The 13,319-nt window shown below is 38.8% G+C and overlaps 1 protein-coding gene across 5 annotated transcripts in view; it reads right to left on the bottom strand.

Annotated features, from left to right (window-relative positions):
* Window positions 1-13,319, bottom strand: part of LOC124114626 (CWF19-like protein 1) — a 329,927-nt gene that overhangs the window by 77,433 nt on the left and 239,175 nt on the right. For all 5 annotated transcript variants that reach the window (XR_007218701.1, XM_048385574.1, XM_048385573.1 and 2 more), the window contains one exon: window positions 1,989-2,068. Coding sequence is in view for 4 of the 5 variants with exons in the window: in XM_048385574.1 (XP_048241531.1) it covers window positions 1,989-2,068 (80 nt within the window). In the remaining variant the exon portion in view is untranslated. The remainder of the gene's footprint in view (window positions 1-1,988; window positions 2,069-13,319) is intronic.

Genomic DNA, 13,319 nt, shown 5'->3' with positions numbered 1-13,319 from the left:
CTGAGATGAAGGTAATCTCACAATATTCTTCAGTTTATGCAAACCTCTCATTGGCTTGATTTAGGACTTGCTTTGTAATTCAATGTTTGTGATATCAATCAATGGATTGTCTGGCCCAGACTTAATTATTTACCAAGTAATATTGCTGAGTGCAGTGTTAAACAACAATCAATCTACCAAACGATCTTTGTAACCCCTGTTGTGAGCATCCGTAACCATTGCTTGTAACGGTAACCTTGTGATAACAGATGGTCATGGCTGGATGATGCAATTGCCTTCTTAGTAAGCTTGGGTGGTTGTGGTTCAGGGCTCTTGGTTAGCTTGCAGAGTAGAAACTGTGCAGGCTTGTCAGCCAAACTTAACTCTGTGGTGTCCAAACCTCCACGGAGACCCAAGGCCAGCTGTCTCTTGACCCTGCCATATGGTACCCCAAAAGCAGAGGTGTCCATATCTTCCCTTGAACCGTCAGAGGTATGGGTACCCTCCATGGACACGATCTCCTCCATGACATGAACCTGACATCAGACAGTCGCCCTGGTCCTATGGTGTCCTGGCGTGGTTGCCTCCAAGTCAATACATGTAGTTGTTATTGCTTACGGCCTCCACCTCATCTGTTATTGTGATCAGACGTCGTCAATCAAGGCCTCCATATCCACCTGTTCTCTTTATTACCTGTTCAAATTCACTGAGAGTGAGTATAGGGTTGAATTGAGGCTGGGTACCTTCATTAATCTCAGGTAGTGGTGCTGGTGAAGACTATCCCTTCGAGCAAGATCGCTCCTCTGATGTCGTCGAAGCTATAGAAACCGCACTATCTTTCTTTGTCTTCTGCCTCTAGCCTTCTTCCAGGCATCAGATATCTTGTGAAACAAGGTCACAGAGAGCGGTGTGCAAGGGGACATCTTGTCTCTAGTGTACAGAGAGTGATGCTACACTTCCAATAGGTTGTGTGTGGATCCCCGGTCAGCTCATTTCCCGCACTCAATGTAGGCTGTAGACGATGACGAAGAGGGTGACACCATCCTTCCAAACAACACATTTCCAATTACCTACTTATGAGATCAATTCAGCTTGATACACCAAATAATAAGATACTAAGTATCTATGACTGTTATTAGAAAATACTAGATTAACTACAGTGTGACAAACTACCAAAGTGTGCGAGAAAATATTCAGAAAGTTTTCTCAGATAATGACTCACACAGAGGAAAGAACTGAGCATTGGGCAGTAGAAGACTATTATCCACACAAGTAATTATGAATAGCTGACAGAGAAGAGGACTTCTGTTGAAAATCTACAAATGTTTATAGTGTGATGATAGCCAACATACAGGATTATGCCAATGATGTAATAGAGGTAGGTCATTCACAGGAATTATATTTACTTGGAAACACACATGCAGCTACGAAGTCTTTGAATCTTTCCATGATACTAGTTAACAACTAAAAAAATAGGAAATTTTGATTAATAACCAAACAATATGTTTCCTTTAACACCAACCTATAGTATTTGGTTTCCTTTCCTCTATGGCCATCTAATTTACAATCTTAAAATAATATTCAACCATAAATTATTCAATTCTGATTGGTTAATCAGAGGTTATCAAATCATTATGAATTGAAACAGCTGATTTGATGGTAGCGTCTTAATTTAACATTTGAAACCTCATGCTGCATGTTAGGCTACCAATTCAATTAAGCATGGTTAAATCTATGGGTAACCAAGCTCTACATTGAAAATACAGCATGTTTATGTCCTACATAAACTAGGCCTACAGTATCAACAGATATTAGCTGATAGATCCTTGAAGTTTATATATCACTAGATGAATAAAAGTAAAATTCCTGAAAACATCTATTTGCTGTCTCCCAAATGTGGCAGGATGCACCAATAGCTTTATTGGTCTTGACAAGCTAAGCTTAACATAACATATACATCAAGAATCCTTACTGGGGTCTAGTTTATGACCTAATCCATGAACACTGACCTGCATTCCAACACTGACCACCAGATGTTTCTCTACATCGGGGCTTCCCAAACAAAACCAGCATGGACCAGGTGGTTGCACTGTAAAAAAACATTCATTCAATTGGATTTCAAAAGTACAAAAAACATTTATTTGTTGTTCTGGTCATTTGCTACTAAATTGTACAAAGTTCTGTTTGTTTTGCTGTTTAATGCCGCAATGAGCAATATTACAGCTATGGCGGTGGTCTGTAAATAGTCAAGTCTGGACCGGAAAATCCTGTGACTGACACAATGAGTATCGATCTATGCAATTGGGATACAATGATATGCATCTGACCACTCGATCCCATTAGTCGCCTCTTACAACAAGTATAGTCACTTTTAGGGCAAGCATGGGTTGCTGAAGACCTATTCAAACCCGGATCTTCATGGGTCAGTCAACTACTAAACAATGTTGTAATATTCACAGTAAAAAGTTTTTGCATTATTCTACCTGATTCTGTGGTAATCTGTCTCCTTAAGAGTGTCTATAGGGTACATGTTCCATGTCCACACACATACCCTTAATAATCAACAACATATGAAAAATGATAATCCCATATCCCATCATGTTATTGGTTACAATGTACTGCGAAATTGTCCTGTGGGGAATCGTCCATGTTGGATCCCACAACCATAACCACAGTACCTGTGCAGGTATGATTATTGAACATTTGCTCAATGTGGATCTTGATGATGTTCTATGTAGAGTCTTTAATATATCAAAACATACAACAGGGGCATATATGTCCCTTCTCATCAACTCTCACTTTGAAGTCAAATAAACTTTACAATATATCACCCACACAAATACATGTCACAGGTTTGAATTCTGTAGCAAATTCTGTTCTGTGATACCATATATCCATAAAGCAAAATTACAGAACTTACCTCTGAAAATTAGGTACACTCTAAATATTACTATATATTACTAAATCACCAAATTTGAATCTAAATATCATATATTTACTTGCAGAACTTAATAACAAAAATAACATAACAACATGGGTATCTGTCTTTTCATCAACTCACCAATGATCCTGCTGAAACTTCACTCATAATCCTAATATTGTTTGGGATATTTTAGAAAATATGCAAATGTTGTGGTATCCAAAACATGACAGAGTTATCTCCCCTGTATTGTGTTGAGTCGGTACATGTATATAAACAGTCCTACACACCTTTCTCCTTGTCTCTATGGAATCCCCAGTTAGCAAGAACGCTTCAAGGTGTCAGAATCGGATCAGAAAACATGCCTAGACAAGTCGTCGATGAACGTTGAGCTAGGATTAATTTAATTTGTCAAATGATATTCCTCACCACACATATGGTTGATGAAGTCCGCCAATTTTCACGCAGGAACAAAACAACTTAAAGTTTGCATTCCTGATGTTATAAAATGCCACGGTTGCGTAGAAGATTCTTTGTAATATAACTTCAAGTGTCATAACTTCTACACTGAGATACAAGTGTAAACTGGCAAATTGTACAACCCATGAAACATCGACATGCTAAGGCTGTCAAAACTTAAAATAAAAAGAGAGCTTGTAAACTGACGTTTGACCATGGCAGAAAATCAACCTCCAGTTCCATAGTACGTTGATAACTGAGAACAATAATTATAGAATATCAACGCTACTCAGTGCCATTGGTTCAGATACTTTTGACATTTTAGATGGCTTCCACTTTGATAGAGACACAGATATAAATCTGACATTGATATCGTGTTAACAAATTTTGAGTCATTCTGTGTTGGTGTGGCACTCGTGAAGAGCAACCTCCTCGTGGTGAGTGCTGGGTAACGATAATAGCTCTTCCCCCGTGTGGATCTGGGGTAGAATGTGTCCACAGCACCCCATTGCTGGTCGTATGAGGCGACCAAATTGGGCAACCTTTTTGCCATGGGTTGGGCCCCTGTGTCGGCGGAGGACGGGCTTCAGGTAGTTGAGGACATTGGAGCCAGGAACTGTGCTTGCAGTCGTTCATCCAGTGTATGTAATAAATGTTTGAAAGTGTTTAAATCTGGAGACGTGGAGGGCCATGGCAGGACATGGATTCCCCAGAACTTGCACCAAGTCTGTTCTACCAGTGTCGGAGACATCTTCCCGAGGCAAGAGGGTTAACTGACTATAAAGTCTAGTTTCCAAACTAGGCTGGGATTATGGAGTTACATTTTGATTGGACTAACGAGTCTATGCATAGTCCAATCAAAATCGCTCAATGAAATCGAAATCCGGTTCGTAAACTGTCATGCAGACTTCGGTTGACTGCAGGATTTGCAAAGCATGTGCACCGCCAACTCTTTGTCAACAGATATTTTCCAAATCTTTTCATGTTTTTTGTCAAGGTGCTCACATGATTTGATGCACTTGATCATTTGATCTTGATTATTGATCAGGTTGTCTTGACTGGGCGAAGTCATTTGGTTTGAAGCAAATGCCAGTGATAATAGAGCTTGAATCTGATTGCTCCATAGGAGAAGCATAGAAGGGACATAACTCATAATAGCCACTAGCAGCGCTAGGATCGAGCCCAGGAATTACAACCTAGTTTGGCAAGAGTTGAAACTGGACTCAGTTAAAAAGTCAGTTAACTCTCTTGCCTTGGGAAGATGCGTAGGAGATGGCTGCCCGCATTACCATACTACGCCCACCAAATCTGTCCACCTTCTGTATGCATTGCCTGCGACGCCAGTAAACATGATGTCTACCATCCGCATGACGAAGCATAAAAGATGACTCGTCACTAAACCAAACTTGTCTTCAATGTAGTTGTGGCCATACTGTGACCTTGACGCCATTGACGCCGACGATGCAGTACAGATCGTGATAATCGCATAAATTCTTACAACCTAATTTATTCCACACTAGTGTGTTCATAAGCAACATTGGTTATTCTAGATTCTGTTAAAGGGGCACTGATCTAACGCAATTCCCCGGACTGGTTGTTGCCTTTGTTATTGTTTTTTCCCCCGTGAGTACCCGGATGATACGCAACGCAACTGAGCGTGACCAGAGACTGGGCTACCGTCTGCAAGGACAGCTAAATAAACTTGGAGGCTGGAGGCTATATTTGTTTTACGCATTTTTGCATAAACACTGATTGGTTAACTGTGATCTATAAAGATTTCGACAAAGGGCGCATGTTAATTAATTTCTTCAGCCTAAACAAACAGACAAAAAGAACAGCGGAGCTCATCGGATGTCGTCATTTGGAAATACCCCAGATGGTTATAGTTTAATACTAAAAAAAGTATCCATGCAAGGAAAGCATTTTCGGATTTCGGCTTGCGTCGATAATACGATTACTACTCCCTTGTTGTCATCCACGTTTTCTCGTCTAACCCTACACTTGTGTATTTGTCGTCATTCACTTGGTGCTCAGTTAATGAATTTATTACAGGTACAATTAGTGGGGGCGCCACTTATATTATCTGACAAAAGTTCCCATTTGGCTTTTATTGTGTCTGGGGTAATTATTCAATCTAAATCCAGGTTTGAAGTGAGTTGAAATGTGTGTTATGTAATATGCATGTGGCAGCCCAGCAAGAGATGAATGATTAGTTGATTTACTTTTTTTTGTAAATCAACGGATCGTTCCTAGTCATCAAAGGATTAACAGAAAATAAGTTGATTGATTAATCACTGTTATCTTGCACAGTGGATATGTCAAGAGTGAGTGTTTACATGTCTAGGTTTACTAAAACAAAGGGAATACACTCATATCATGGCGTGAAGTGCCGATGTAAAAACAACATACTTTGTTCAAAGGGTTAACTGATAATACGTTGATTGATTGATCATTGTTATCTATCACTCAATGGATTTTTTAGGAACCGTGGTCGTTAGTTGTCACGTGCGCTTTCTCAGCCGTCCATTGAGACTTGACACCTATGTAGAACACCTGAAACAATCCAAGTGATCAGTTGAGAAACGAACACGGGTTATAATATCCCGAAACGATATATATCTTTTAAAATATCATTTTTGATTGTTACTGAGACACGTGACATCGAATAAGTTTCTTTGTACAGCTACAGACAAGTGGGATATTGTTCCTTTGTGTGGATATTCACGGATACATTCCTCGAACAAGGAAGCTACCTAAAATTTATACATATAAATTTGGTAGGTTGTAATTATGAAATTTGCATTTTGTTTTCCTTCATTTGAACGGATTCATTCTTGTTTCTCTACGTCTTGGTTGGGACATTCTTCCCATATATATTACCGTCAATTTGTAAAATGTGATTCTCTCAGGCAATTTATAAAATGTGTAAATATTTCAGTCATTTTGACTAAAAAATCTGCCCAGGTTGATTAAGACGATCAAAAGGGCCTACAAACATCACAACAGATTATTATGTAGGATTAGAAGCCAAACAACATAGAAATGTACTTTTCAACGTAACATTTTCAGTCTCTTGGTGATGACATTACACATCAAAATGTTTGGAACTCGTTATCATAATAATACAGATGGAAATGTTTTTCAGTCACTTTGTAAAACTGAATATTTAGACGTTTAATAAATTTGTTACACATTTGACCAAAAAAAAATATACACACTATAAAAAAAGCAATGCTCAGGTGAAATATTTACTTTGTGTTTCAAGTCAAAATAGTGTAAACGAAAATCGCAAAATTACCAAGCAAGTGACTTATCAAAACTTTGTCACCATTACCGATGCTACCCACAAAGATACCTACATTTCCTTATTATCTCGAAAACTGTATTTCATTTTGTTGATCAATGTGACCATACGCCCTTATTACTACCCATAAAAGTGACTAATGCGCTTACGAATGGCGCAGCAGAGGTCGTGAACTAGTCTAGATTTCTGCTATACATCCGGGTACTCACTGGGAAAAAACAATAACAAAGGCAACAACCAGTCCCGGGGAATTGCGTTAGATCAGTGCCCCTTTAAGTTACTATGGAATGACTTAACGGGTGGTAATTTAGTTTTGTCAAATCTACACCAATCATCCATATATTCGTAAGGATATACATCTTTTCTAAGCAACAAATGCCTTGTTAACCGATCAGTAAATTGATTTGTTTTTGTTCGCATTAACTAAATTGTCCCAGGAAGATAACAGAAACTGTACGGAGTCTATGAATCTAAACCCATTACTTCGTTTTGTTCTCACTTTCCCATCCTAGTCGTATAATGTATAGTTTTAGTCAACGAGAATGATATATATATTTCCATATTATCAGGAATGCACGTTAAACCGCCGTTGGTCTTTGAGAGAGCTTGCATAATGAGATAAGAATCATATCCTCTTAGGTTATGAAACACATTGGGGATAGGTATTGTTTTAGAATACATTTTTAGTTTCAAGTTTACACTCGTTATGTGCGGCTCCCCTGTAATTACCCATGACGTGGCAATGATCTCCTACAGAATCCCCATTCAGGGATTTATTACAAACAACCATCAACTCGTTGACTTCTTATGGGCCTTCCAGTCATCCCTAGTCATACACATGGGTTTCTTACGCGATACATTTTCCCTGATTATTCTCTCTTGGTTTTGTAGATATTCTAGGAACTTTTCCGCTGCATCATATAACTCCTCAGTACTTTTGCCCAATATGATTGGTTAAACATCATTAACATCCATGTCAGAATTAATATTCATCTTCCAACCTCTTAGATATTTACCAAAGTCAGCTGTGGGTACAATTCTTAACTTAACAGGTTGATTATTATCAACAACCGGTTCAACAACTGGTTGATTATTATACAGTAAAGCAATCAATTCAGCTTTTCTAATTCGAGAATAACCTCTCAGTCCACTGTTTTTCGCTTGAGCTTTGAGTTCTGGGGTTTGTATTCCAAACCGAGTGAGGTAAACAATTCAGCTTTTCTCATTTGAGAATAACAATGGAGACCACGTTGTTTTGCCAAAGCTTTCAACTCTCTGACATAAACCATTGTGATGCATAACTACATGTGGACTAAGATCTAATTGGTAATAATTCTACCCAATCTATTTCTCTCATTACGGTAATCCTTCTTCCTATCATAAATAATCTGGAACCATTTCTTGTCAGCACCGTGACTATTGCATAAACAGTAACTACCTTTTACCCCAATCCCACATACAGAACATGTATAATTAACATGACCTTTTCTAACTGCAATGGCATGTATCCCACAAAAATCTGCCATACAGCTTTGACCACATATTTGGGATTGGCCCATGCGTATGAATTTACATCTGGATGTGCCCCTCGCCATTGTGATAAATATACACTTCTAGTATCATTTGTCTAAATGCGAGTCAGCCAAGTCTCTGCCTGCTCATGCCTTATGCGTAATAGTGTAGCTAAAAATAGCCACAGTCGATAATCCCAATACTATAAATGCTATTTTGCAACCTTGCTGACCTTCTGGCAGTGTGTAATACGTGAGAGTGTTGGCCTTGTTGCAATTGGGTCAAATGTCTTTCCGTAAAAAAGGAAGTACTCGTGCATGGCAGATTCACCATCCTTAAATGTTTGAATTGAATTGTTTTGTTTACGAATCTTGTCATTAATAAAATCTAGCCTCTGCATTCCTTTAGTGGACCATTGTGACTGGGCTGTTTCGAGTTGTTCTAATGCTTTATTGTGTCGTTTCCGCTCCTTTCTTTAGCATTTGATTCTCTCACAGTAGAAAATAAAAAATCACACGCTGAAAAAAGCAAGAGCATTAACAATAGCTCCACCAACCATCATCGCAATTGATGCCATTTTGTTTTTGAACTATGTTTATAAATATTCAAATCTTTAATTACTTCATTTTGTCTTCTGGGATAAGCCCTTGTTTGATTAGCATATCTTTAGTAGCCATAGCTAGGCCTACATCTAGAACCATCATACCAATATCATAACCATTAAAATCTAGTTTGGGTGGGGGGCTTTAGTAATCATTTTACCTGTATGTGCATAGCCGATAGCTAATCCGCTAACCACAGCTGAATGATACGCTGCGTTATCAACATTATACCGTCTGTAACAGGAGAAGTCATTACATGAGGGCTTAACTCTAATTGAACCACGTCCAATTTTTTAACTGGCAGTGTTTTCTCTTCTCCGGTCTTAAAAAACAACCATACCGCCGCTATAATGCCGAGGGCATAGGGAGCCCAAGTTTTAATTGGGTGTGTACTATGTTCAGTGCCAGCTCTCCCCTTTTACCAGCTGCGACTTTTCAACGATTCTTAGTGACTCTCACTTGCGGTGTTTCCCTGTTCACTTGTGGCGTTTCTGCAATCACTTGTGGCATTTCCACCTCCATTTATATTATTAGGTGGGCACGTATGATTGAATTGACAACAGTTATCCATTATTAAAGTGGTGGTAAGAGATTCGCATAAATACAGGCGATTTTCTGGTGGCATAGGAAGAAATGTACTAGATACCAGGGGTCTGGAAAATTGAAAATCCCAATCGGACATTTGCATTTAGGCCACGCCCCCTTCAAATGGTGTATTTTCGTATAACTTTTCACACACATTAAAAGTTGTTACGTATGGTGTTCCCTCGTTATTGCACGCTTCGGTTATTGAACGCGGTAAAGCATGGCTCCAAAAATTTACCAACATTTTTAATAAACTCAAGTTTTCCAATCACACGATATTTTCCCCCATCTCAGAAAACATTATCAGCTGATCAACGCGATCACGTAACACCGGAAGTACCAGTCAACAAATCCGAACTGAAGTATGCAATTTATTCCTATCATTATAATATCTGGTAATAAAAAAATTGTTCACTGTTTACTTGGACTAGAGTTTGCAATATATATTAAATATTTCATTCAATAATTATAATAATGTTTACAATAATTTCGGCGAAATTGTATCCGAAGTGATCGGTCGATCACACAACTCACCGTTATTTACAGCAACCACGGTCAGATTACCGCTATTGACGCCTTTAAACGAACTTTAGTCGCTAGAAGTCATATTTGAGGCAGTTTGACTATAAAATGTCAACATTACGTTTACGCAATCGAAATATATGTAGCGCATGAAGCCCCTACGGTGACAGGTCAAAATCGTTCCATACATCAAAAAATATCCTGCATACCATCTGTACCAAAGTGCTACGCTTATGGTTCTTATAATTTTAAGTATATATGGTGGAAACTGCAACTAAAATAACACGATATTAGAATATATTATTCCTGATAAAATAATAATTTCCGTTACAATTTCTTCCGACCATTGCATCAAAATTCTTTGAAGATGTATCTTTGGGTATGTTTTACTGAATCACCGGTAGATTGGGAGGAAACGTGTGCACAGCTGATTGCTATTTCCGGCTTAGTTTACGAGAAAATACACACGGTAATCTTAATCTCAGCACATAAAACAATGTCTTGGAGAGCAGGAAATACATCTTAAATGGTAAATCATCATGCCTAGTGATGTTTTATATCAAATTTCATACTTTTATTGACCAAGTTTATTATACCTGCTTATTCACCTGAATTCGCTGAAAGGATTAGATAACGCTCATCAATTATTTGGACCCCGAAGGTAGTTTTGTTTGTTTTTTAAAATGTCCGGACAGAAAAATTTAAATGTCCGGTAAGCAATATTTTAAATCTGGACCCCTGCTAGATACAGCTGTGTATAGTTGTACCATAGCCGAACCTATTGTTTTAATCATGGTAGCTCCCAGTCTAGACTTGTAATGTGCGAATAGTTTTTTAATTTCCTCGTCGGTCATGTTATCAATTTTTTCAGTGGTATAATTTCCCCCAAGTATTGGGAGCATTTTGCACCAGCTACCAAAGCCGCAAGTCTTTCTCTATGTTAATCTGTAGGTTCTGGCTCATCTTGGAGCAGGTTCGAGAAGTTTGTCGTATTCCATCTTTTTAATGTAATACCCTAGCTGATATTTAAGCCTAACATAATGAAATATGACATATTCAATACAGCCCGAAATAATAAACTGTTGCAAAAGAATGAGGATTCAAACGACATTATTACTTCATCGCTGCTAATGTTCAATTTACCGCATTTTGCTATATTTTGTTAAAATTTGCTCAATTTTGCTAATCAGTTGCTAAAGTTTGCTAATCAGTTGCTAAAGTTTGCTAAACAGTTGCTTAAGTTTGCTAAACAGTTGCTTAAGTTTGCTAAACAGTTGCTAAAGTTTGCTAATCAGTTGCTTAAGTTTGGTGGGCAATTGCATAAGCAGCTGGTTGGTCAGTTTTTAATTCCAGTTTAGAGTGCTTCGTTTCTGCTAACAGTTTTCTGACTTTATCTTGCTCGAGCTTGGTAGAAAAATGAATCTCTGTCTTTGCAGTGAAACAGGGCAATCCATTTGGTCTGCTCTCTGAGATCTTTCAGTACAGAGTTGTATTTTTGTGTAAGTTCCCAAACCCTATGCTCCATATGTCGACCGGCGAATGCTAAATATGAAAGCATATCTTTCTTTTTGGTAAGTTCTTTCCCCGCACTGCAGTCGTCTATTATGAAAAGGGTTGATTCTCCTTTGCATTTTTCGTGACATACTTGTAAACAGTCTTGTTAACGATGACCCGGATCAATTTTGTGCACTCTCGATAGGTTTGTTTTATTAACGTTTATATACTGAACAACAAAAGTTCCTGTGACATTGAATAAGATTTAATGCAAAGTTATGTTTTTTACCAAACCTGAAACAATTTCGGTTTGCAACAGATAACAGACTCCTGTAAGTGCTCAAATGGTTTAATTTGCCATACTGACTTCAGAAAATGCGTGATTTCATAAAAAACATGAACATGCCAAAAAGTCAATATACAAATCAATAGCGTCTATGTCCACCTCTGGTTGCAATACAAGCAACACCTCTTCGTCTCATGGAATGGACCAGGCGTCGCACAAAGTCCTGTGGGATATCTGTCCATATCTGCTGGAGCATGTTTCAAAGTTTCTGGAGTGTCTGTGGAACACGTGGTTGACGTCGAAGGCGCCGATCCATCTCATCCCACATGTGCTCGATTGGTGAGAGATCAGGGGAGCGAGCCATTGCTTTGTTGAAGAGAACCCTGAACAAGTCGAGCAATATGAGGCCGGGCGTTATTATGTTGAAAGGTAAATGCCTGGGCCATGACGACGCAAAAACGGTAGAACAAGAGGGACGATGATCTCGTTTGCGGTAGCGCTATCCATTGAGATTTCCCTCTACCACTATCAAACGGGTCCTCTGTCTTGCTGTAATCCCTTCCCATACCATAACGTTGCCACCCCCGAACCGATCTTCTTCCATGACACAATGATTGACGTAACGTTCACCTCGACGTCGGTGAAAACGCGGCTCGCCAGTGAATAGAACTTGTCCCCACTGCATGGCCGTCCAGGGTAGATGATGTCTGCACCACTGTAGACGTGCTTGATGGTGGTTTCCTGTCAAAATGGGACGTCTGGTGGGTCTTCTGCCGACAATCCCTGCACATCTGAAGCTACGACGTACGGTTTGTGAAGATATTTGGTGAAGGCCAGGGATGCTTCTTGCAGTCACTGTTGCTGGCTGGAATCGATTTCGTAGGTGTGTTGTTGAATCCAGTTGTCTTGTCATCCGAGGATAGTCTCTGACTGCATTCGTCTGTTGCCAACGTTGCCATAAACACCAAATGGTGTTTCTGTGGACGTTAAATTTTCTTGCAACATCACGTTGACTAGATCCTGTTTCAAGCATACCAATGGCTCGCAGACGCTCATTTTCGGACAGGCGTGGCAATTTCGTAATGTTGAATAATTGTGTAATTTTGTTGTTTTTCGGAGTGGTTGTTGTCAGCACGATGCTAAACAATGCATATAGAATCCCATTAACGCACATGTTTTTATACCCATTCTTGTGTAGTGAAATGCATGGGGCTTGCATAAAAGTCAACTTTTGCATGGAATGCATGCTTTTCTGTAGCAGTTGCATTTTTGTGACTTGATTCCATACATGTACTACAATATTGAAAACCAAACTTTACTTGTTTGAAAAATACACTAAAATATTGGTGTCACAGGAACTTTTGTTGTTGAGTATAGTCAGACACAGAATAATATGGGCAAAAAGATTCTGATGACTTTGTAAAATATCTATAATAAAAGCTGTTTTCCCACACCCCGTTTGCCAGCAGATGATAGCGCAGTGCGTTTTTTTAGGTAAAAGATTATTAATAGATCGCTTGCATGAATCTTCCATTCTGTATATTAAGTTGTGTGTCCATAATCATGTACAAATATATGTTTAATTTACCAGCCTTTTCGGCGAGCTTTGTTTTCTGTATAGTAACACCCTCACTAGCATTTTCTATTCTCCGCCCA

Source organism: Haliotis rufescens, unplaced genomic scaffold, assembly GCF_023055435.1.
Source record: "Haliotis rufescens isolate VD_foot unplaced genomic scaffold, xgHalRufe1.0.p SCAF_6, whole genome shotgun sequence".
In the NCBI taxonomy this organism is placed as follows: domain Eukaryota; kingdom Metazoa; phylum Mollusca; class Gastropoda; order Lepetellida; family Haliotidae; genus Haliotis; species Haliotis rufescens.
The sequence above is the reverse complement of the archived record's forward strand: the minus strand, read 5'-3'. Positions and strand labels throughout refer to the sequence as shown.